The 23,330-nt window shown below is 35.6% G+C and overlaps 1 protein-coding gene across 4 annotated transcripts; it reads left to right on the forward strand.

Annotated features, from left to right (window-relative positions):
• Positions 1–3,877: 3,877 nt before the first annotated feature.
• LOC113852576 (transcription elongation factor SPT4 homolog 2) lies at positions 3,878–14,660 on the forward strand. 4 transcript variants are annotated; one of them, XM_027482888.1, is made up of 5 exons: positions 3,878–4,016; positions 4,087–4,202; positions 5,949–5,960; positions 6,209–6,305; positions 14,488–14,660. In XM_027482888.1, exons 1-5 carry the CDS (start codon positions 3,927–3,929, stop codon positions 14,536–14,538), a joined length of 366 nt encoding a protein of 121 aa, XP_027338689.1. In that variant the 5' UTR covers positions 3,878–3,926; the 3' UTR covers positions 14,539–14,660. The 4 variants fall into 4 exon arrangements, with proteins under 4 accessions (XP_027338689.1, XP_027338691.1, XP_027338688.1 ...); XM_027482890.1 differs by lacking the exon at positions 5,949–5,960 and adding an exon at positions 4,267–4,322 and having other exon boundaries at positions 4,087–4,178; positions 6,249–6,305; positions 14,488–14,658; XM_027482887.1 differs by lacking the exon at positions 5,949–5,960 and adding an exon at positions 4,267–4,322 and having other exon boundaries at positions 4,087–4,178; positions 6,244–6,305; positions 14,488–14,643.
• Positions 14,661–23,330: the final 8,670 nt, after the last annotated feature.

The following is a 23,330-nucleotide window of genomic DNA, read 5'->3' on the forward strand; positions in this document are numbered from 1 at the left end:
GCTACTATGGTGGACCTTTGCATGTAACCAAAATCTTCAGAAGTAAGTGGTATTTAGGGACTATGGGTTGTAGTTGTAGGGAATTCCCTATGTTGCATGGAGTACGGGTGGGCAATGCTATTGGCTCGTAAAAATCAACAATGTTCCCTCTTGTATTGTACTGATTGCATTTGCAATGAATGTGGCAACCATCAATATATGGAAATATTCATTCATATCTTGATCATAGAGTATATTAGAATTATTTTAATATCTAATGATTTGTTTCCTCCTAATTAGGATTATTAGTATATAAGTAAGGTGAGTGCTTTACATCATAGTAGTCAAAATCACGTGTTGGCTTGTAAAATCGCATGATTTTATGATTCCCAACCCTCTCTCTGTGCTAGCTTGCTGTCAAAAAATAACTAGGATCGGGTGGGATCGCCGTCCTGAACCATAAAATCGGTAAGCACGAATGACCCCAGCATGCTGAGAAAACCCAATTTTTAACCCCAATGACCTGTGACCCGCGTTTTTTTGACTCTGTTTGCTTAAAATCTATTGAAACGCTAAAATCCCCAAAATTTACTCAGAATTTCCTTCCTTCCTCTACTCTGCAATTCTGTTTCACTTTACACAACCCCGTTTTGCTTTGCTCTGGCGACTGTGGTTTGTTCTGGCGATTGTGTGATCTGCAACCTGCGAAGCTTCATTTTTCGACTTGCGAAGCTTTGTTCTGCAACCTACAGCATGTTCCGTCCTGCTGTTGTGTGATGCTACGCCGCTGCTGTTCTCTCTCTAGATTCTTTCGGTGTTTATGTGGTTGGGGCTGTTTTTGCTTGTCAATTTAAGTTGCTAAATTTATGGCTTTATCTTTTAGGGTTTTTTAAGGGTAAAAAAGACTTTTTATCTTTTAAAAATAAACTGACTTTTCTTTTTTACCCTTAAAATGACACTTTTAAATTTTTTTTAAAGGGTAAAATAATCTTCTCATTAGAATACATTACCTATCTTATCTTTTTCCTCCCGTCTCTCATCTTCATCTTTGCTCTGTTTTAGTGGGCATCTGGCTTTATTTAGCATCTCTCATCTTCATATTTATACTGTTTTTTATGTATATATACAATTTGTAGGATCTTACGATCCATGTTAGATCTTTCATCTCCTTTCCGATCCTACGTAGAATCTTGATTTTGACTACCATGCTTTACATCACAAAATCAAGAAAATATTATTCAAAGTCTTGATTCTGTCATTTTCCTCTCTCAATACTTTTAATCCAAATAATATCAACCACTAGGAACTATGAGAATGAATCTGTTTGACTTTCGAGAAACACAAAAAAATCTTAATTCACTTTTACTATGGTCTATGGGTGGTGTAATTGTTGCAAAAATTTATGGTGAGAAAATGCTTTTTAAAAGAAGGATTAGAAGGATTGACAATGATAATTTGGGCCATAAATGAAGAATTTGATAGGTAGACATTAGTTGGTTAGATAAATAGTTAGAGGTATAATTAGTTAATCTTAATCAGAGAGTTAGTTAGTTAGTTGGGAGCTGGTTTCAAAAGAGAAATATGTGCCTATAAATAAGAAAATGGCCTGACAGGAAGTTTTTATGTTGTGATTTGAGAGGAAATGCAGATTGTTGAGTGAGAGTCCAGGCCTCTTATAAGTCTTGGGAATCATTTGTATTCTTTTCTGTTAGTAGAAATTTTCTTTCTACGATTCTGATCTAGTTTCTATCAGAATCCTACGCTAGAGGCCAAGGTTGTCAAAATTGAGTTTCAAGGTTGGAGCAAAGGGGGGTCTTGAATTGTGGAATTGGTGGATTATAGCACGACTCCTCGGAGTCAACTAAATTGCAAAATTATATGAAACATCCTTAAATCACACCAAACATTTAGTTAAACTTCAACTAAAGACTCATAGGTCTTTAACAACTCAAGTTATAAAGTCACATAAGTTTTTACCAAAACAAAAGCAATACATCATAATATTAAAGCATAAAAGGAAATAGTTCAACATTTCAACTCTAAACATCTAATAAATCATTCAAGTTTTGATCAAAATAGTTAATAGCATGCGATAGTGCAACTATCATGGTGGAGCAGAGTGGCTCCCTGCTGTGTTTCAGAGCTCATTGTGTTGCGGTTTTTGAGGAGTGACTGTCGTGGGGTGAATCGCGGGCATGAAAAGGGAAAATCTTGACCGCCATATCACATAGGGTAAAATTTCAAGTTTGTCCCCCCTTTTTGAATGTAGAAACGCTTTTTAGTGGGGCAATCTTGGGATTTTGCTCCCCTTTTTACATTGCTGTTTTCTATGTAGGATTGCTTGAAACCAAACCCTAGTACTTCGTCCTCCATCTCCAACAAATTATCGTTGGTTCTGCGCGCTTTGTAGCGGGCAATGTAGTTTTCTGGTGCAAGTCACCATTTTTGGCCAAGTTTTGGCTGTCTTCATCTCTGGCAAAACCCAAACAATTTAAGACCTGACCCATCTGCATCAGAGGAGACCCAGTCGTTTTCCAACGATACCTAGACATTTTTCATTGATACTCAAACTTTTTTTGGTGATACCCAAACATTTCTTTTGATGATTTTCGGCGAGCTTAGAGCTTTTTTCCAATTGACCACTCTATTTTTTGTTTTCCTTCTCTGTTTTGTTTTTCTTCTTTGTTCTATTTTGTTTTTCCTCTTTGTTTTAGTTCATCATATATATATGTGTAGCATAATTTATATTTAGTTTATTTCAAATATTTAGAATAGTGACCATCCCACTATCCACTATCCCGCTATATTGTTTTTGGGGTTGGCCATTCTGCCTTGCTATTTGGGATTGACTTCTATGGTTTTCAACATAATAATCATCCTCTATCTTGTCTCATCTTCATCATTTTCTATAACATCTCCACCTACACCAATCTTAAGCTCATCTAAATTAGGAATCTCCAAATTATCAAGAGGGCAAAGACAACATCGTCATCAACATCTTTTCCCATTGGAAGCAAGTCTTCTTTGTTTGAAATATCTATATCCATATCCAAATCTGAATTTTCAGCATTTTCCACTATCCAATCATCATCAGGGGAAAGATCTTCTACATTATAAACATTTGCTCTCATAGCTTGCTTTTTCTTGCCTAATTTAGAGTTGGTTATTACAAAGACAACACCATTCATTGTCTTATGCTTCAAAAATTTTCTTCCCTTGGTGTGGACCTAAATAAATACTAAATCAACACCTAAATTAAGCTCTTCCGAACACTCCCTTATTCATGAGTTCTATGTTTTACTAAAATATATTCATGTTTAAATTCCTGCGCTGTGGTGCCAAATGATTTTGAGGACTATTTTGATCGATCCTGGAATTTTCCAACAAAGCCAAATGATTGATATTATTATTGCTATTGTTATTGTTGTTGTTATTATTATTATTAAATTTCAAAGAGTTTGCTATGTAGCAGGAATTTATTGGGTAGCTAATTATTATGGGCATTACAATTTGTGGTTTATATAGGGATTTCTATTTGGTGTTTAGTAATAAACTAAGAATGTTTGTAAAAATAAGGGTAGTATCTGAGTTGTTTAGTTAGGATTTGTGCCACTGCTTCTTTGGTGTAAATGCTCAAACATGGTTTCTCAACACTGCTTATCAAATGCATCATCATGCTGAGTTATTATTACTGCATCTGGGAGAACTAAAGTAATATAAAAACATTCTTGATTGAGCTCAACCTAATGTTTTGAATTCTGTAAGTCCTGTAGCTATTATTTCAGTTATACAACTTCTATATATATATATATAAAATTAACATTACTCATATATAATATATCATTACAATCATTTAAAGTTATATTATAATGTCATCCAATTTGGCCATTGATTCAATTAGCTAAACGAATCTAACTGTATATTCAAACAGTCTGGGCTTAAAAATAATGGCAGCTGCACCTGCACAAATTCCTACAAGCTTTGGGCATGAGTTGAGGGCTTGTCTTCGTTGCCGCCTTGTCAAAACCTATGATCAGGTCTTATTGCCCTTTCACATTTTCATTATCTTTCCTTTTGATTCTTATTTGTTTACATTTTTTTACACAGTTCAGAGAGTCAGGCTGTGAGAACTGCCCATTCTTTAAAATGGAAGAAGATCACGAACGTGTTGTTGATTGCACTACCCCCAATTTTAATGGGTTTGTTGGTTTCTATTCTTTTATGTCAAAATCTCTTCACCTTTGAATCTTTCCATACTCATTTTATTTTCATTTAATTTTTCCACAGGATCATTTCAGTTATGGATCCTACCCGGAGTTGGGCTGCCCGTTGGTTGCGCATTGGTATGTTCATTTAATTCCTGTTATCATAAATTTTCCTTGCCTCAACTTTCAGTTTTCTTTTTCTTGACAATATTCTTATGATGGTCTTTGGAATATAAAACATCATGATATTTTTTTCTAAAGTTTGTCTTCTTTTTCCCTTTTCTTTCAACTGCAAAGAGCCATCTACTTTTATTACTAAATTTCTATTCATAATTATTAGTATGAATAGAAAGAAACAATCTAAGGTTTTAAAGATTTAAGCAAGATTGCTGTGCTTGTCGCCAAAAGAACCTCTCAAAATATCTAGTCAAGATGTTGAAGCTCTAAAACTATTTAAAATACTTACATAAAATTAAAAATAAGAAAAGATTTTTAGTGGCTGTAATTTATTTTGATTTTATCAATAAATCTTATAGAATTTAGACTTTAAGCCTAAATCAACCCTAAAAGCTAGTCCGTAAGGTGAGAATTGGTTTAGCCTTTATAAGTTCTTATTAGCCATATCTATAGTCGATGTGAGACTTCAATACACCCCCTCATGCTTAAGATTGGATATCTAGAATGTGAAAATTATAGGATTTTTTTTGCAATATAGCAGCACTAGATAAGCCGCTGGACCAAGTTGGTAGCACTGCAAAATCCATGGGGCCAGGTTAATTACACAGGGTTTTTTTTTTTTTTTTATTTATTTATTTATAATCAAGGGTGACCCAATATCAAATCTACCATAGGCTCTGAGACCGTATTGAATTTGGGCTTTAAACATAACTCAATCCTAAAAGTTAGTTTGTAAGGTGAGAATTGCTTTAGCCTTTATAAGCTTGTATTTAGCCATATCTATTGTCAATGTCGGACTTCAACAAATCTAAATATTTATTTCCTTTGAGTTGTCATCACTCAATTTTTAGATATATAGCTTGTTAGGTTCTTTGTTTAGACAGTTAAAACGAACATCATGGACTATTGTGCAGTGAAGTTCTCCCGGAATCACCTTCCAATTCATGTAACCTCTTTTATTTAGGCTCTTTTATGAAAATAAGTCAATTTTGCAGTCCTGAGATTTTACTCTTATAAACGATTAAGTGTTCACAATCTTAAAATTGTGTCATTTAGAAATCAAGAATAGTTTGTCCAGTGTTTAGCTCTTCAAAACTAAAACTACCTCGAGCTCTTATAAATTGCTTTGCCTCACAACCAACATGAGCTGCCTATAATTTTTTTTTTTACCTATGAAATGCCTTGAACCAATCCTTTTCTAAAAACAATTGTTTCAAAAGAGTTCTTGAACCTACTTACGAGGCATAAGCACCGATGATATTGATAGTCTCGTGGAACAATTAACGTTAAAGATCTTGTCCTCAATCCATTTGACATCTACCTTTCTTTGTGTATCAAAGTTTAAATCATGTATTATCTAGCTTAACTTTTTCTCCAACCCATTTAGTTTCAAGACACATTATGTTAATCCTTCTTTGAATCACGGTTTTGACTACTTTCTAAGATTTATCTATTAAAGTACCAATATTCCATGAGCTGAACTTATTCAAATTTCTTGGACTAGCTTCTTTACCTACATTCATCTAGACAAATGTGAGGATCCTTGTTTATTTAACACTACATCTAGGTCTGATGCAGTGGCCTTAGCTCTTTAACATTGTACTTCAACCATACAGCACATTACTTCCAAGTAATGACGTAGCATTAGCACAACACTGTTACGAGTGATCCATGTATGGGTTTTGACAAGTTTTATATTGCTGTCAATGGCCTAACACAATCCTCTCCCTTTTATCTGGGCTTGGGACCAACTATGAGATCATAGGTAGACTTGTAAAGAGAAAAAGAAAGGATAAATTTTTGTATGCTGAATTTCTATGTAGATTGAATCTTGTATTGCAGCTGAGTTGTAAAATTTTGGTTCTTCTTGATTATGTTGCAGGAAAGTTTGTTCCTGGTGTTTATACTCTTGCTGTCTCAGAGGCTCTTCCAGAAGAGATGCAGGTTCATATTTTTCAATTAGTGTGATATAGATTTCAGAATATATTATTACTAAGTTGCTAAAGAATGATTCATAGCTATTTCTTTTCTAGTACATGATTTGACAGCTGACAAATAATCATTTGGTCAATGTATCCACCCACATTATTTGACTGGTCACTATACTTTGCTCCTTTTTAGGAAGTTGTGACATTTTTCTGCTAATTATATGACCACAATTACCAAAATAATAATAAAAGTGATGTAGACCTGTTGCTGTTTTAGTTGTAGAATCCATTTGAACAAGCCTTCTCTCCTTCCCTCCCCAACTTAAGTTTTGAAAACACCTGCAATGGTGAAAAATCTTCAAGAAACTAAGTTATTATGAAACTAGGGGTGTGCTCAGTAACTAGTGGCTTGAAAAGGAGGGGAAAGGAAGTAATGAAAAAAATGGAGAACCGGAGGAGGAGGAGGAGGAGGACGAACGGGAGGTGAAATCGTCATTTTCTTCTTGGTGGAAGAAGCTGCAAGGAGAATCATTAGATGAATTCCATCAATCAGTAAAGAAAGTGGAGTTGCCCATGTTTGATGGCAAGGATCCTGCTAGGTGGATTCACTAAGCAGAAATTTATTTCCAAGCAATGGAGACGAACCTCAAGGTTTGGGGGAATGTGGCTCACCAATGTATGGAGGGATCCACAATCCATTTCCTTAATGCTTTGCTTACGGATAATACAGAGTTGACTTGGGAGCAGCCTAAACAAGAATTGCAAGAGAGGTGTGGAGAAATCAGAGATGGGGATGTTTTCGAGCAACACTCAGCGCTCCAACAAGTTAGAGGAGTTGATGAATACATTCAAGAGTGTAAGCATTTGATTGCTCAAGTACTGAAACTACCTGATGAATAGTGTTTTGGGTATTTTATCCATGGGTTGAAGGAGGAAATCTGAGGAAGGGTGCAGAGTTTACAAACGTTGGGTCCTATATCTCGTAGGTGGTTGATGAGTTTGACGAGGGCAGTGGAGAGTGAGTTACTGAAGGGGAGTCGTGATCTGGTTGGGGCAAGGATATGGGCTATAGGATGGGTTTTGGTTTAGGTTCTTTGACCTGCTCCAGCCCAAACATCTTAGGCAATCCAAATCAGGTGGGCTGAGATGCTGAATCAGATTGGGTGATGGTTCGCAAATAGGAAGGTAATACAGGGAGGCTGGGAGGATCAACGTTGAAACAAAATGTATTGGTAGACAAATTTTGCTCAAGCCAAAGGGACAAGAGCATTAGACATCTCTTATCAAAAAAGGCTTTTGGACCACAAGCAGAAGGGTTTATGTTACAAGCGCGGTGGAAAATTTAACCCACTTCATCAATGCCCTGATCCTCAATTGAAAATAATGGTGATGGAAGAGTCCGATGAGGAAGGTGAGGCAAATGTGCTGGCAGCAGAAATTGATTGGGAAATGGAGTGCCAATTTTTGTCTTAGTTGATAGTGGAGCAACCCACAACATCATTTCCAAGAGATTGGTAAGGGCTATTGTTGGCTAGTGGAAGTAACTAAAATGATGAGTATTCGGCTATGGGATGGTTACAAGGGATCTGTTGAGGCGTAGTGGTTGAATTTGATGATCTCAAGACTACGATTGAAGCACTGCTTTTTGATTTGCAGGGAATTGATCTTGTGTTGGGAATCTCATGGTTGGCCTCTCTAGGAGAGATGCTGGTTGACTGAAGGAAGAAAACCATGAAATTAAAAAATGAAATAGGGTGGGTGCTGTTAAGAGAAGTTAATGTTAAATTGGACCAAGTAGCCTTGAGAATTTCTTTGAACCATCAACTCAGCTGATTGAAGGGTGTTTATTCTTGATGCGCAGCATGCAAACACAGAATTTCAGAAGAAAAAAATATTGAAGAGGAGCAACAACTAGAGGCAATGCTGACCCCATACGAGGAAGTTTTTATGGAACCAAAGGGCTTACCTCCCAAGCAACAAAGAGAACATGTTATCAACCTGTATAAAGGGCAGGGACCTGACAATGTTAGACCCTACTGCCATCCCCATCATCATAAGGTCATGATTGAGACACAAGTTAAAGAGATGCTTGATCTGGGATCATAAGGCACAGCCAAAGTGCTTTTTTCCAGCCCTGTGATCTTAGTAAAGAAGAAGGATCATGCTTTAAATAAGGTAATCATTCCTAACAAATTTCCTATACTGGTGATAGATGAACTATTGGATGAATTACATGGTGCACAATTCTTTTCTAAATTGGATCTCAAATTGGGTTATCATCAAGTGTTGGTGAGAAATGATGATGTGCATAAAACTGCTTTTCAAACTCATGAAGGGCATTGCGAGTATTTGGTTATGCCATTTGGATTGATGAATTCACCTTCAACCTTTCAAGCTCTAATGAACAAAGTTTTCAAAACCATGATGAGGTGGTTTATATTGGTGTTTTCTTGATGATATTTTGGTGTAGAGTCCAGATGGGAACACACACTTGAAGCATTTGACTGAGGTATTAAAGATTGCAGAAAGAGAAGTTGTTGGCAAACAGAAAAAAATGCTATTTTGCTCAATCATCTGTTAAATATCTTGGACATGTAGTCTCAAAAGGAGTGGTGATGGATCCTAATAAAATTGAGAGTGTGGCTCAATGGCCAGAACCCAAGACTACTGAAGAAGTGGGGATTTTTAGGCCTTACAGGCTATTACAGAAATTTTTTTCAAAACTATGGCAAAATATTACAGAAATTTTTTTCAAAACTATGGCAAAATAGCATGCCTGCTAACTGATCTCACTAAGAAAGAAGGGTTTAAATGGAATCCCAAGGTACGAAAGGCTTTTCAATTATTGAAGGATGTATTAACTTCAACACCTGTCCTAGCTCTTCCAGATTTTTCTCAACCCTTCATTATTGAGTGTGATGCTTCAGGTCATCGGATAGCCGCAATTTTAATGTATAATGACAGGCCAGTGGCTTATTTTGGTAAAGCTCTAAGTGAGAGGAACCTTTCTAAATCTGCATATGAGAAAAAATTGATGGCCATTCTTTTGGCTATACAACATTGGCGTCCTTATCTATTAGGAAGACATTTCACGGTGTATATGGATCAACAGAATTGGGCAGCTAAGTTGCTTGGTTATCAATTTAACATTGTTTACAAACCCAGCTCTGGAAATGAAGGTGCTGATGCACTCTCTAGAAGGTATGAGGAAAGAGAGTTATGTTCCTTGATATCATATCCTATGTAGGTTGATGGAAAACAATTAATCAAAATTTAGAAGGATGATGCTTAAAAAGTATTTTCAGCAGTGCAGAAGGAGGGGAATGTGAAACTAGGGTTTACCTATAAAGATGGAGTTTTGTTCTATAAAGGTAAATTGGTGATTTCTGCTCAGTCATAATGGATTCCTAAACTATTACAGGAATTCCACGCAAGGGGGACATTTAGGTTTCTATAGGACTTAGCTAATCTCTATTGGTTTGGCATGAAGAAAGTAATCCAGGAATATGTTAGGGGGTGTGACATCTGTCAACAGCAAAAATATATGGCTACTGCACTAGGAGGGCTGCTACAACCATTAAACATTCCAGAACAGATATGGGATTAGGTATCAATGGATGTTATTAGCGGGCTACCCAAATGAAAGAAGTTTGATGCTATTTTTGTGGTAGTGGAATGATTGTCCAAGTATACTCATTTTATTCCCCTCAAACATCCTTATACAACAAGTTTGGCTGAAATTTTTGCGAAAGAAGTGGTAAGGTTGCATGGGATTCTAATAGGAACTGAATGCAAAGTTGGATTAGTAGACCAACTCAGGAATTAATCCTTGATTTAAACATGAAACAGAAAACTGATAACAGCAAGAAGAACAAAGAAAGCTACTGAGAAAGAAATATCTCTCCATCCTGTGGCAATAACCACTCCCAAATTACTTGAAATATTTCCTGCCTTCTCCCCCTTGTCCATCCTTTCATATTACCCTTCCACTCGGCTGATTCCCGCATCTTTCACACCATTCCCTTCATGCCACATATTTAGTTTGTTAGAATCCCTCATAATAGACTCCTTGCTTACGTTCCCCATCTTACCCTTATGGTTATTTCTCCTTCTCTGATATGTCTTTACCCTTTACCGGAGGCCCAATTTGCATAGGCTCAACAATACCCCCTCCATCTAGATGCACCTTGTCCTCAAGGTGGAAATTTGGAAATATTGCCTGAATTAGGTCAAATTCCTCCCAAATACTATCTTCCTTAAGTAATTCTACCCATTTTATCACTTACCAACAACCATTCAACAGTTTCCGTGCATCCAGCAACACTTGAGGCTCACATATCCCTTTGGTCATGGATCGGTATTAAGCTTCCGCACTTGATCTTGCTACATCTTGCTTTTTGTTCCTCCATGTCACCAAGTTTCCCACCAGGCACATACAATATCTTGAAGTGGATTTTCTATCAACAACCGATCTAGCATAGTCTGCATCTGTGTATGCTTCTAGTAGTAACTCACTTTCTTTCTTAAAATAGCAATTCCCTTCTTGGGCTACCTTTTAATTATTGAAGAATTTTATTTACAACTTGTAGGTGTCTCTCGAGGATCATGCATGAATTGACTGACTATGTTGACAACATAGACTAGTCAGATTGAGTGTGGGACAAATAAATGAGTTTCCCAACAAGTCTCTGATACTGGGCTTTATCAACTACTTCAATTGGAGTTCCAACGATTTTGCACCCCAACTTGCCTATTTCTTTTAGGAGATCAAGGACATATTTCCTTTGAGATATGAAGGTGCCTAGTTTTGAATAAGCAACTTCAATCCGTAGGAAGTATTTCAATCTTCTGAGATCTTTAACTCAAATTGAGCTGCCAATTTTTCTTTAAGATTTGTTTTTCACCATCATCATTACTTGTAATAATCATATCATCTACATTGACTAAAAGTAGTGTTAGTTTACCTCAGTGTCAGTGTTTTATGAAGAGGGTATGATCACTTTGACTTTGCATATACCCCATGGAAACCATGGCTTGAGAGAACCTTCTAACAAGGAGATTGTTTGAGCCCATACAACGCCTTTCTTAATCTGCACACATTGTCTCCTTTGGAATCGTATCTAGGTAGTATCTTCATGTATACTTCTTCCAATTCTCCATGTTAAAAGGCGTTCTTTACAACAAATTGATGTAACTCCCATCCAAAATGAGCTACGAAAGAAAGGATAACTCTGATGCGTTCATCTTTGCCACCGGAGCGAAAGTCTCCTCATAATCAACCTCGTTTGTGTAAGTATATCCTTTTGCAACAAGTCTTGCCATGTATTGTTCAAAAGAGCCAGTAGATCGATATTTCATAGTATAGATCCATCTACACGCTATTGTTTCTTCGTTTATGGGCTTTTCAACAATTTGCCAAGTCTCATTTTTCTCCGGAGCATGCATCTCTTCATTCATGGCTTGAATCTAGTTATGTCTTTTAATGCTTCATGTATTGATGTGGGAATCTAGATAGAATCAATAACTGATAAAAACTCAAGTGGTGCATGGAAGGTGTTTAGTAGAGACAAACTAGGAAATAAGGTACTTGACACAAGACCTTTTTGCTTTTCTCAAGGAAATGGGTAAATCATTAGAATTACATATACTTTTCTTTGGTTCGGACTTCTTGTAGGAACAGGTCGAGTTTCCTTTGTCTCTGGTAAAACCAATATTGGAGTTGATGTTGGTTTCTCAATAGGAGCAGATGTTGATGTCTCAACAGTGCTATTTAGTGTAGGTGTCAAATCCTGCATAGGTAAAGAGATAAAAGGTAATTAGTTGAAAAATCAAGACACTCAAACTCAGCTTCCAACAGTCTCCCCATGAAGTTGAGGACTAGAGTAGAAAGATGTTTCATGAAAAGTGACATCCATAGAAGTATAGACACGATGACTAGGAGGATGATACACTTGTAACCTTTTTTGTCAGGTAGGTAACCAATGAAGACACACTTAAAGCTCTGAGATCTAATTTTTCATAATGCTGTCGGTGGGCATGAACAAAGACTGTACATCCAAAAATTCGACACTCTAGACTACTCATAATAGGAAAAGAAATTGAGGACATAACCTCAATAGAACTGACTTCATCAAGAACATGAGTGGGTAACTTGTTTATTAAATATACTGTTGTCAAGACTGCTGCTCCCAAAATAAAATTGAGGAATCGACATCTAAAAAAAGAGAGCTCATGGCAACTTCAAGCAAATGATGATTTTTTCTCTTTGCAACCCCATTTTGCTGTGGGGTGTCAACATTTGTCAGCTCATGAAAAACACCATTCTTTTTCAAAAACTCAAAAAAGATTGGTTCACATTCTCTTCCATTATCAAAACATAGTCATTTCATTGTTTTTCCAAACTGAGTTTGAACCATATGGAAAAAATTCTAAAAAAGTTATACAACTTTAGTTTTATCCTTCATCAAATATATCCATGTTACTCAAAAGCAATCATCAATAAAAGAAACAAACCACTTTGCACAATAAATATTAGACACAGAAAATGGTTCGCACACATCAAAATGAACAAGGTCAAATGGCTCGAAAATTTTATTATTATTACTAGGAAAGGTTCCACGATGATGTTTTGCAAATTGACAAATATCACAATTAAAAGACTTAATGGAATCTTTTAAAAATAAAGAGAGATACATAGACTTAAGAATACTAAATGGAGGATGACATAGACGTTTGTGTTGAAGCCAAATTTGAGATGTAGAATTTGAACTTGTTTGAAGGCAGGATTGTGGCACCATTTGTCTTCCATTCTCCTTTATTCCCATGCTTTGTAGATAATATAATCCTCCTTGTTCCTTAGTAGTTCCAATTGTCCTCCCTGTGGTATGATCCTGAAAGACACAATGGGAAGGGAAAAAGGTTACTTTACATTTCAAATCTTGGATAAGTTTTTGGATAGAGATTAGATTATTATGTAGTTGAGAAACATGTAACACATTATGAAAGGATAAATAATGATTGAGGGAAATGGTATCACTCCCAACAACCAGGGTATGGGACCCATTAACAACAGTAATGTGTTGGTTGATAGATGAGATAGAGTAGGTGAAGAGACGAGAAGAATGGGGTGTCATATGGTCAGTAGTATCAGAGTCCACTATCCAGAAACATTAAAAGAAAAGATCATATAATTCTTACCAATCATTGCAAGAGAGCAAGTACTAGATGGCTTATTGCGAGACTCCATGAGTTGTTAGGTGTAACCTGTCTTTGTGCTTGGCCTTTAAATCCGCCTTAGCGATTGAGCACCTTCTCCTTCCATGAAGTTTGAAATAAGTATCCATGGTGTGACCATTCTTTTTGCAATAAGAGCACCAGTGTCCTCCCTTTTGGTGGGTATTTTTCCTATAAAATATCCAATTTTGGGAATCTTACCGGATGTCAAGACAGAACTTTCAGTGGGTCTCTCATTTATCATTACCATTAACAAGTTCAGGAGTAAAGCCTCCAAGATTGGGAGCTCTGATACCAAGTTAAAAAATGATACATAACAAAGTATTGAATGAATATTTTTTTTATTGATTTAAAGGTGTACAATGGTGCCCATTTATACAGCTATGGTAATTAATTCCACGATAAAATCATGGGTGTCAATCATACCTAATTACACTAATTACATAAATAAGGAAAGAGAGAAAAACAGAGGGAAATCAGAATATTTTACAACTAACAACCATGGTATGTGGGAAGCACTTTTTATTTTCTTTCACTTTAAACATGAATTTGTCATTTTAACTCATTTGAACCAATGTTACTTCTGGTGTCCATCAAGCATTTCTTGCTCGATTTTTCTCTCAGCCATAATTTAGCACTAGCTTTTCTATGGACTTCTTCCTAGGATGCACATTTTACAATAGTTTGCAGTTTGGGTTTTGTAGAATGCAGTAGCCTTGAGAGTTGGGATTTTGATTGCTAAAGTGTTTATAATGTTTGGCTATTTATGTAATGAATTGATTGTTCCAATATGAAATCGTTAGTTGTTAATCTTGCAAGCAAAGGATACACAGGTTCGTTCAAGCTGCCCAACACCCATGAGACGTGTGATTATATTTTGTCATTTGTATCATCATATTTTGAATCTAGGTAATATTATATGAATGCGTTTATTGATTTATTTATTTGCTTATCCTCATTTGCAGAATATATGTGAAGACGAGCGTGTGCAATATATCCCTCCCAAGCGTTTGTGAAACTCGTAAACAACCTTTTATAATGTTAATATTGTTCTGATGCATTCTCTAAGTGATTTGTTAGAACTCTTCGAGCTCTAAGACGTGTACTTCTGTTGGGGAGCACATGAATCAAGCATTATCTACCCCATTTTTTGAACTGTCTGCTCTTGAGCAAATCTATTTCTGAAATTTTCATCCTCTTCAAACTAATTTGAGAGGTAGTTTAGATAATTTCTTAATCTTTAATTTCAATAAAAGGCTAAAATGAATATAAAATGTATGCATTTAAATATTTTACCTCATTTTTTATTTAACTATTTAAAATTTTTTCCAATTAAAAGTTAATTCAACTAGGTCAAATTATAAAATTACTTTTTATTGTCTTTTTGAAACATTTTGCTTTTGCTTGGTTCAACACGGTGTGTCATAATTATTTATCTAGCTAGAATCACCAAAGTTGTTAGGGTTTCTTGCGCACAAGCATAACAAATGTAACTGTTTATTTTATTTTATTTTTTATTGACGGTGTAACTGTTAATTACATGTGTATAGTTCAAAGGTGTGGTTAATTGGACAGTTTTGAACACTATTGTATAATTTGTATATTATAAAATTAATTTTGGTTTAAATTGGATATGAAGTGAAATAACTTCTTATCAAAATTATTGTTTTCAAAAGAATAATAAAGTTTATTTGCAAATTATTTTCCTTTTTGCTCAAATGTACTTGTACAAGTAATTTCTGGTATAATTAATCGAATGAAAAAAGAAAAGGTTAAACATTTTATGGTTCTTCCAAGTGCATTTGAGGAGACACCCGTCAAAATGTGTTTAGAGTTTCTTACAGTTACAGACAAAAGGAAAACTGACTGACAGTTTCATGTACATTTTTTATCTTTCTCTTGCTCAAAATTAGTTTTATTTTATTTTATGTAACGTAAAAAAAGTATTAAATAATAATAATAATAATAATAATAATAATAGTAAGGCTTAAATATAAAATTAGTATCGAATTTTTGTTTTTACTTTATGACAATTTCTTCTTACATTTTGTATTCCTAAATTTCTCAAAGTATCCAATTTTTGTCCCTCCTCTTAAGAGTGGATAGTTTCGGTTTATATTATTTTCATTTGTTAGAAAATGAGCTGATCGAATATTTATCCACTTTATTTAATGCCTCCATTTTTTCGTCTCGAGGCATACGGAGAGCGCATGTGTAGTGCTGTCTTTATGCTCAGTCCTTGACCTGATTCGACAATCGGTTATTGTTAACATTAGTTACCATAGTTATTTATACAACTATATTTTGTTCAGGGTTACGAAAGAGCTAGGTATGTTTTTGTTGTATTTTTAAAGAGTTTTTTTTTTAAATTAAAAATACATGTAATTTTGTTTTTAACAAGAGAAAATTCTTTAAAAATACAAACACACTTTTAGTTTCTTTCCTTTCAAGTTGTTGGCATGTATATAATTATATTTATGGTTTTTTTTTAGAATTAATGAAAATTAATTATTTGTTTTTTGTCCTCGTGTGTATCAACACTCTTATATTTATGATTTTCTTTTTAGAATTAATGAAAATTAATTATTTGTTTCTTGTCCTCGTGTGTATCAACACTTGTTTGTTTGAGTTCTTTGTGTAAGCTGTATAAGCTCTCTAGTTTATAGATTTTTACATGGTGTCATAGTCTTTCTTAGGGGTTTTGCTACTATTGTTGCACATTGTATTCTCCCTCTCTCTTTTTTTTCTTTTTTATCTCATTTAACCTATTTCTTGCTTGGGTTTCAATGGTGAATCTTCTGCAAGATCCTTCAAATCTATATTTTATTTACCTTAACGAGAACTCTGTAGTTTCTCTTGTTTAGCTCCATGATAGGGGATGTATTCAAGAAACATGAAAATGGTATTGAGGTAAAAAATAAGATACAATTTGTGGATGGTTGGTTGTCTAGGTTGGAAAGTAATGAATTCGTGTTGTTTGGCTTGGGATAGGTGTTATATCATGGTTCTATCATGGATTCACCATATTTTCAATCAATCAATTGCATAAAGCATAATTTGGATGGAAACGGCTCGCGGTATTTGGAGCTAAGATGTCCTTATTACTAATAGTTTCATCTTGAATTCTTGTAATTAAGGTGAATTAAATAAGGTAAGTAAAATTTTGGAGATTATATTTTTTTTCTAACACACCACATTAATATTATACAAATTTCATGTCCAAATGCATGAATTAGTTAAAAAAAATTCTAGATTTTCCTAAGTTATTCAAATATAATACATATCAAAGAAAAATAAAGGTCTAGGTAGGAGTTCTTAAGCACTCATAATGTACATATAAATTTTTTCTAACATGTTACTTAAATAAGTTGTTGTGTGACTTTAGGGTTATTCATAGTGATAATTGTCAGTATGACATAACGCATAAATATAATTGTTTTGTTAGAGATGTTAGAGCTCCTGTCTTCAGCTCCCATACTAAAACACCAACACTCATTCTATATCCACAACATAGTTAATAGACACAAAACAAAGAAGGGTGAGTAAATCATTACTAAATTATATCATAAGAAAATATTAATTGCTTAATGAATAAAATATAATTAATTAATCACTCCATAAATCAAACAAGCATTATAATGTCTTCTCTTTGTATTTTTCTTTGTGGAGTAATTAATTATCTATTTTTTAATTTATGAATCGATGATTGAGAGTTCTATGCAAGAAATTCGAATAGTGTCATAGGTACAACATCCAAAATAGAAAATTGAGTAAACTGTGTACAATTTTATTATGATCACTCCTAATGGTTTTCACATTCTAACTAATCTTGATATGCTCTAGTGTTTGCAGGATAATTTAGTATATTTTTCATTGTTTGCAACACAAGTTAGCTATGTTTGGTCTCTTACTAGAACTTGGATATTTTGTTATCTCCTATGGTTATATCAACACTAATTTTTCTCGCCTATATAAGGTGTTTCCAACCACTTTCTTTGTAAAATTAATTCACAATCACAACACAAATTACAACCATTAACTTGTCCATTGGTATAAATTCATCATTGCACATCCCTTAAACAAGAGCATAATTCATTTCATGTTCATAGTTAATTTAAGATTTTCCATATTTTATACGCCAACTTGCACATAATCAATAAAGGTCTAAAAATCATGAAATCATTGAAATTTTATTTCTTTAAGTGTCTATATATATATATATATACACTCACAAAGATCAATACAAAATCCAATTTCTTTCTACTGTTCACTTAATACCATTTTTAGTATCTATTATATTGAAAATTTCATAATTAATTTATTATAATTCTAAAAATTATAAAATCAACGAGATTAAGTTATTCTAAGTGCCTATTATCACGTAAAAAAACTAACATAAATTACATGCCTAAAACTTTCAATTTAAGTCATGGTTTCATTTTGCATGTCCTAGGTTGTCCTATTTTAGTAGGAGATTCTTTCAAAAATCACAATTCACTCAATTTTCATCCAACAATCCTAAAAATAGGAAGGTTGGTCTCTTATCTATGTACAACTGTCAAAACGAGCGGCCTAACACGACGCGATACTGATGAAACGATTTTTGCTACTCGTTATGCACAAAGATTGTTGTTAATCCTCATCAAATTTGGAAAGAAATGAATGCAATACTAGGGTGTTGTTCTAGGTTATCTCCAAGGAATTTTTGGTTGGGAACATATATCGAACAAGTGTAAACATAGATTTTAAAGCAAGTAAATTGGGGGGAGGTTTGTCAATTTCCAGATTTTAATCAAGAGCAAAATGTAAACTAATGAAATTCAATCAATTAAGAAGAGTAATCCCTAGTCAATCAATGAGTTCTATCCCTATTCTTTCAAATGATTCAATAATTCCTTTTTTTCCCCCTTGAATTAAGTTAATCTAACAAGCGAAAATTAACTTTAGCATCCCAATTAAAATTAAGCATCTTAATGGGCTCCAATCTCTATCCCTAAGATTAAGCAATCTCAAAGATTAATCAAAATTAAGCAATTTTGGATTAGAATTTCGTTTGGGTAATTTAGGGTTCATTAAGCAATGTTCCCTTCATGCAAATTTCATTTCATTCAGAGATTGGGGTTAATAAATCCAAGGAAAGAAAGAGTAATATTGCCATTAAACCCAATAATTCAAGAACCATGTGAGTTGACTAGGAATTACAAGAGAATTTAGCCCTCCATATGGATGGGCTTCACAAATAAGAGAAGGGAATGCAAAAACGTAAACAACATTAATGTAAAATCAATGAGAATCAAAGGGAAATTGGAAATGAAAACCTATAATGGACCCCTGGCTGTCACACAAGGCTCCAAAGCTCTGGGAAAAAATGTCTTAATTTGGCAAAGGAAATGAAAGAAATGTAAAAAAAAAAAAAGTTAAAAAAGTCCCATACCCTAATTCCTAAAATCTATTTATAGTGGAGAACATGTCAGCAAAGTGCCCACTTTTGCCTTTGAAAGTGTCCACTTTGGCTCTTGAGAGTGTCCACGCGCATCTACGTTGGCTTGCAAATTCTCTGGAGTTGCCACTTTTCATGCTGAAAGTAGCTACTTTGGACGCGCGTAGCCACTATGAAAGGAAATAGTGTCCACGCGCATATTGTTTCCCAAACGGCGTCCCTGGAGCTTTCTAGAGTTGCTACTATGAAGGTTGAAAGTGGCTACTTTGGACCTTTTAATGTCCAGACTTGCTGTAGTTGCTACTTTTGCTCCTGAAAGTGGCTATTTTAGGGTCAACTTTCATCCAAGGGCCAAGATTTCTCAAAATTAGCTTGGGGACTCTGCAAAATTATTAAGATAATTAAAATTGCAATCTATATCTATGTAATTAAATGCAAATTAACCAAAAATTAATAAACCTATGATATTTACTCAAAGTGTGATTTTTGTATTATTTACACTATCTAAGTCTATTTTTTCTACCAAGGAGCACCAAAAAGGCAAGTAAAAATATAATAAAAAGTGGATTCATCACAACCCCAAACTTAAACTTTTGCTTGTCCTCAAGCAAATCAAAATTGAAGCAAATTAAATGAAGAGGGTTGGATTTATCCAAAAATAATTTTCTCAAAAATTTTCATTTCAACTTCATGCTTTAATTAGCACTTCCAACATCTTCACAACCATAGACTCATTCAACAGAGGAATCATATTCATGTCAAATATTCCATGCAAAGTCCCACTAAATTGAAACAAAAGAATCAAGCAAGGTTTCATGTGACTCACATAATGCAAAGAAACTATCCATCTCACAAGGTGGTGTTTCACTCATCACTCAATAACATTTCAGGCTAAGTGTTTTCCCTCAATCCATGCATTTTGCCTCACCCTACCATAGGCTTGCCCATATTCTCAATCTTCTTTGCCTAGACACAATGAACCACCTATCATGAGGGCTTTGTTGGTCACAAATAGGGTTAGGATATGCTCAAATTTAATCAAGGAGGGTCACAAGATCAATTGGGTACTCAAGAGGAGGGAGTTCTTTTGAGTGATTTAGTACAACAACTAGAGTGAAATGCCTTAAATGATGTAGCTTAAGAAGTTCAAGCATTCTTTCACCACATTTTTTTTTATTAATTTGCTTTATGTGGAAATCCTTTTTCAACTCAAATGCCTTGCTATATTTTTCTTTCTTTCTTTTCTCCTTTTTCATTCATTCATTCATATTTTTGTGATGTCATGGACTTTGACAATCATTCTTTTCTTCTTTTTTTTTTTTTTTGACATGTATTATGAACATGTATGCTGTCCACCACCCCAAACTTAGGACATTGCTTGTCCTCAAGCAACTACAAGCATAATTAGCACCCCAAACTTAGTTTATTGCACTCAATCTTGAGACAACTCAAAAGAAATATCTCTCTTAAGGAAAGGGAATTATTTTTGTTGACTAAGTTTGGCAAAAGCAAAAAGTGGGGAACAAGGAAATGACGTGCAAGGGTGGGGGGAGGGTATGTGCAAAGAAGGCCTCAATCATCTAGATGAAAAATTACACAATGCATATTTAATTAAGAAACAAGGCAAGTTCTAGAAGATGAATGCAAAAATACATGTAATATGCACACAGAAAAGAAGTAAAAGGCCCAATTCACTACCATGGTAAAAGTGATAATAACTTGCAAAATGAGAGTACAATTCACCCGACAAGAAAATATGTTCAAAATGGTAGGGACAGTAAATATGTACAAAAATGAGAATGAGTAAGAGTTGGATGGGAAATGCAATCAGAGCATAAAAGCAAAATTACAAAAGGGAACTAGATTAAAAGGAAAAGAGAAGAAATGAAATGAGGAAAATATTTTTGTATTTTATCTAGTACGGTGCAGGAAAAGTAAGCTACAAATAAATGCAAAACAGGGACAAAGAGTTCACCCTTTTTTATAGATGATGTACTCAAAGTTTAGGGATAAAATGATGCTCCTCCTGATGGAACTGAGGGCATCTAAGTAGAGAAAGAAAAGAAAACACGAAAGGTGGACTAAGTGGCATCTTCATCAGAGGTAGATGAGGTGGCGCCTTCATCTTCCTCTACTTCTTCTGAGGAACTGGAGCTGGGGGCATCTTTAGGGATAGTGGGGTTGAATGGAGGCAGGTCATTCTGAATAGCAACTCTGAGGAAAGGGGCAGGGGAAATGGGAGCATAATATATCTGGTCTGAAGTCATCCCCATCTTCTTGCCAATGTTTAGCATCATGGTCTCCAAGAGGAGGAGCATGCTGTTCTGACCAGAGTGGATGGCAGCCTGCCTCTTTGCTATTTGCTGCAGCTGCTCCCTGATTGTTGCAGGGGTCTCCTTCCTGTATTCCACTGGCAGAGTGAGGCCTGGGTGTGAAGACTTCTTTGGCTTAAATAGGTCCTTCACTAAGGCAGTGGAAATGGAGGGGAGTGCTCTAACTCTCTGCTGGTAGTCTCCAAAATCAAAATCTGCATCCTGGCACAACATAGTGATTAGAGAGGAAAAAGCTAGAGAATCTCTGCTCCTTTTAAGGACTTCCAGCATGGCGCTGCTGATGACCTCCCCAACATGGATGGGCATGCCAGTGAGAATAGCATAGATGAGTTCTGCCCTCTTCACTGCAATGGTGGAGGTGTGGATGACTGGCATGAATAAGCTGACAACGAAGATACTCCACACCTTGGCAGCAGGGAGAAGGTGTTTGGTGGTCAGATTCTTGGGCTGCATTTTACAATCAAATTCCCAATTTTCTCCTTCAATGCAGATTGTTTGAAGTATAGGCTGGTAATCTTTTTCCTTCTGTTTGCGGAATGCAGTGAAATCCAGCTGGCCAGGTTGCTTCTACAGAGAAGGGATGTTTAAAACCCTTTGGATGGTGGCTGGAGTGAAACTAACTCGCTTACCCCTGACCATGGTGTGCCTGGGGGGTAAGTGTCAGCTTCAAGGCGCAGGGCATTAACATAGAATTCTTGGGTGATGTCCTTCCACCCATTGCCTGCACAGGAAGTGAAAAGTCACCAGCCACGCTTGTCTATTTCCTCCTAAAACTGTTGAAATGTCCCCTGCTGGATTTCAAAATTCCTGTCCTGGATGATCTGGCGCTGCAAGATGTTCTCCTTGAAATACTGCTCGTGCTCTGGGGACTTGAACCTAGAGTCATGGGTAAGAGGAGGCTGAGATGAAGAGGCTTCAGCTGTCCTGCTCCTCTTGGTTCTGCGGGTGTTCCTTCTGGAAGTGCTAGACATTATCCTGCAGAAAAGAAAGAGTATGTGAATGGGTAGTGCAGGAAAATTGGGTCAACCCTCCATGGTAACGAACAACAGCAAGCAATCAGACCAGTGAAAGGGGGGTGCAAATTATTTTGATGCAATCCTAAATGACTTGTACACATAAAGGGTGTATAGTGCCACATATGACTCAAAGAGCATTCAATGTTGATCATGGTACATAGTAAAAATACACTGCATTCTATGGGCAAAGCATAGAGCTCAAATGGTACATATAAATGCAATTAAGCACAAAAAATGGTGTGGCAAACGTTCACCATGTATAGCAATCGACTGTAGAACACAATGTAGCTTCTAAGTTCAAGGGCTATAACACAGTAACAGTGAAATTAAAGTCACGAAAAGCATGTACAACACCCAGAAAGGCCAGCAATCAGAGCTAATTATGGAAGGTGCATGAGGATCAAGTGCAACAATAGCAAAATATCATGGAATTGAGAAGCAAAACAGCAAAATGAAGAGGCTAGAACTTAATGTAAATGGACATGAACCGAATTTAGACATCAACATGCATTAACATGAAAAGGGATGGCACGATGGGCATGTTTAGAACATAAAAATAAAGGGGAGGGGCATAACAAAAACAGCAAATGAGAGTCATAGCAAAAGGACAGTGGGCGTGGCCACTTTTGGGGACAAAAGTGGGGACGTAGAACATGGTGGCAGTCACACATGGTCATTGGGTGCAATTAAAGGACCTCACCCACTCTAATTCATACAAGAATGCTTAATTACACAAGAAATTCACATCAATTGCAACAAATAAGGGCAAAATTAAAAAGCCCCAAATTGGGGGATCCAAGAACCCTCACCCATGAATTAAGAGAGGTTGAGAGATTTATCTTGCTTGGGGCCTTGGGTGTGGGAATGGGAGAATTGGGGGTGCAGAAATTCAATTGGGAGGTGAAGGGGTGGGTGTGAGTGGCGTCATGAGTGGGTGTGAAGTGGGTGCGTTGAGTGAACTGAGATGGGACGTGCTTACTTTCAAGGGGTTTAGGGGCCATGCGCAATGGGCTGGCCCA

The sequence above is a fragment of the Abrus precatorius genome, unplaced genomic scaffold, assembly GCF_003935025.1.
Source record: "Abrus precatorius isolate BTA unplaced genomic scaffold, Abrus_2018 Scaffold10, whole genome shotgun sequence".
Lineage (NCBI taxonomy): Eukaryota > Viridiplantae > Streptophyta > Magnoliopsida > Fabales > Fabaceae > Abrus > Abrus precatorius.

Excerpts from the sequence above, each read along its gene's own strand:
- LOC113852576 (XM_027482888.1), top strand. The coding sequence starts at position 3,927 with ATGGCAGCTGCACCTGCACAAATTCCTACAAGCTTTGGGCATGAGTTG. Across the intron at positions 4,017-4,086 it reads TTGTCAAAACCTATGATCAG|TTCAGAGAGTCAGGCTGTGA; the intron begins GTCTTATTGCCC and ends TTTTTTACACAG. Across the intron at positions 6,306-14,487 it reads CTCTTCCAGAAGAGATGCAG|AATATATGTGAAGACGAGCG; the intron begins GTTCATATTTTT and ends CCTCATTTGCAG.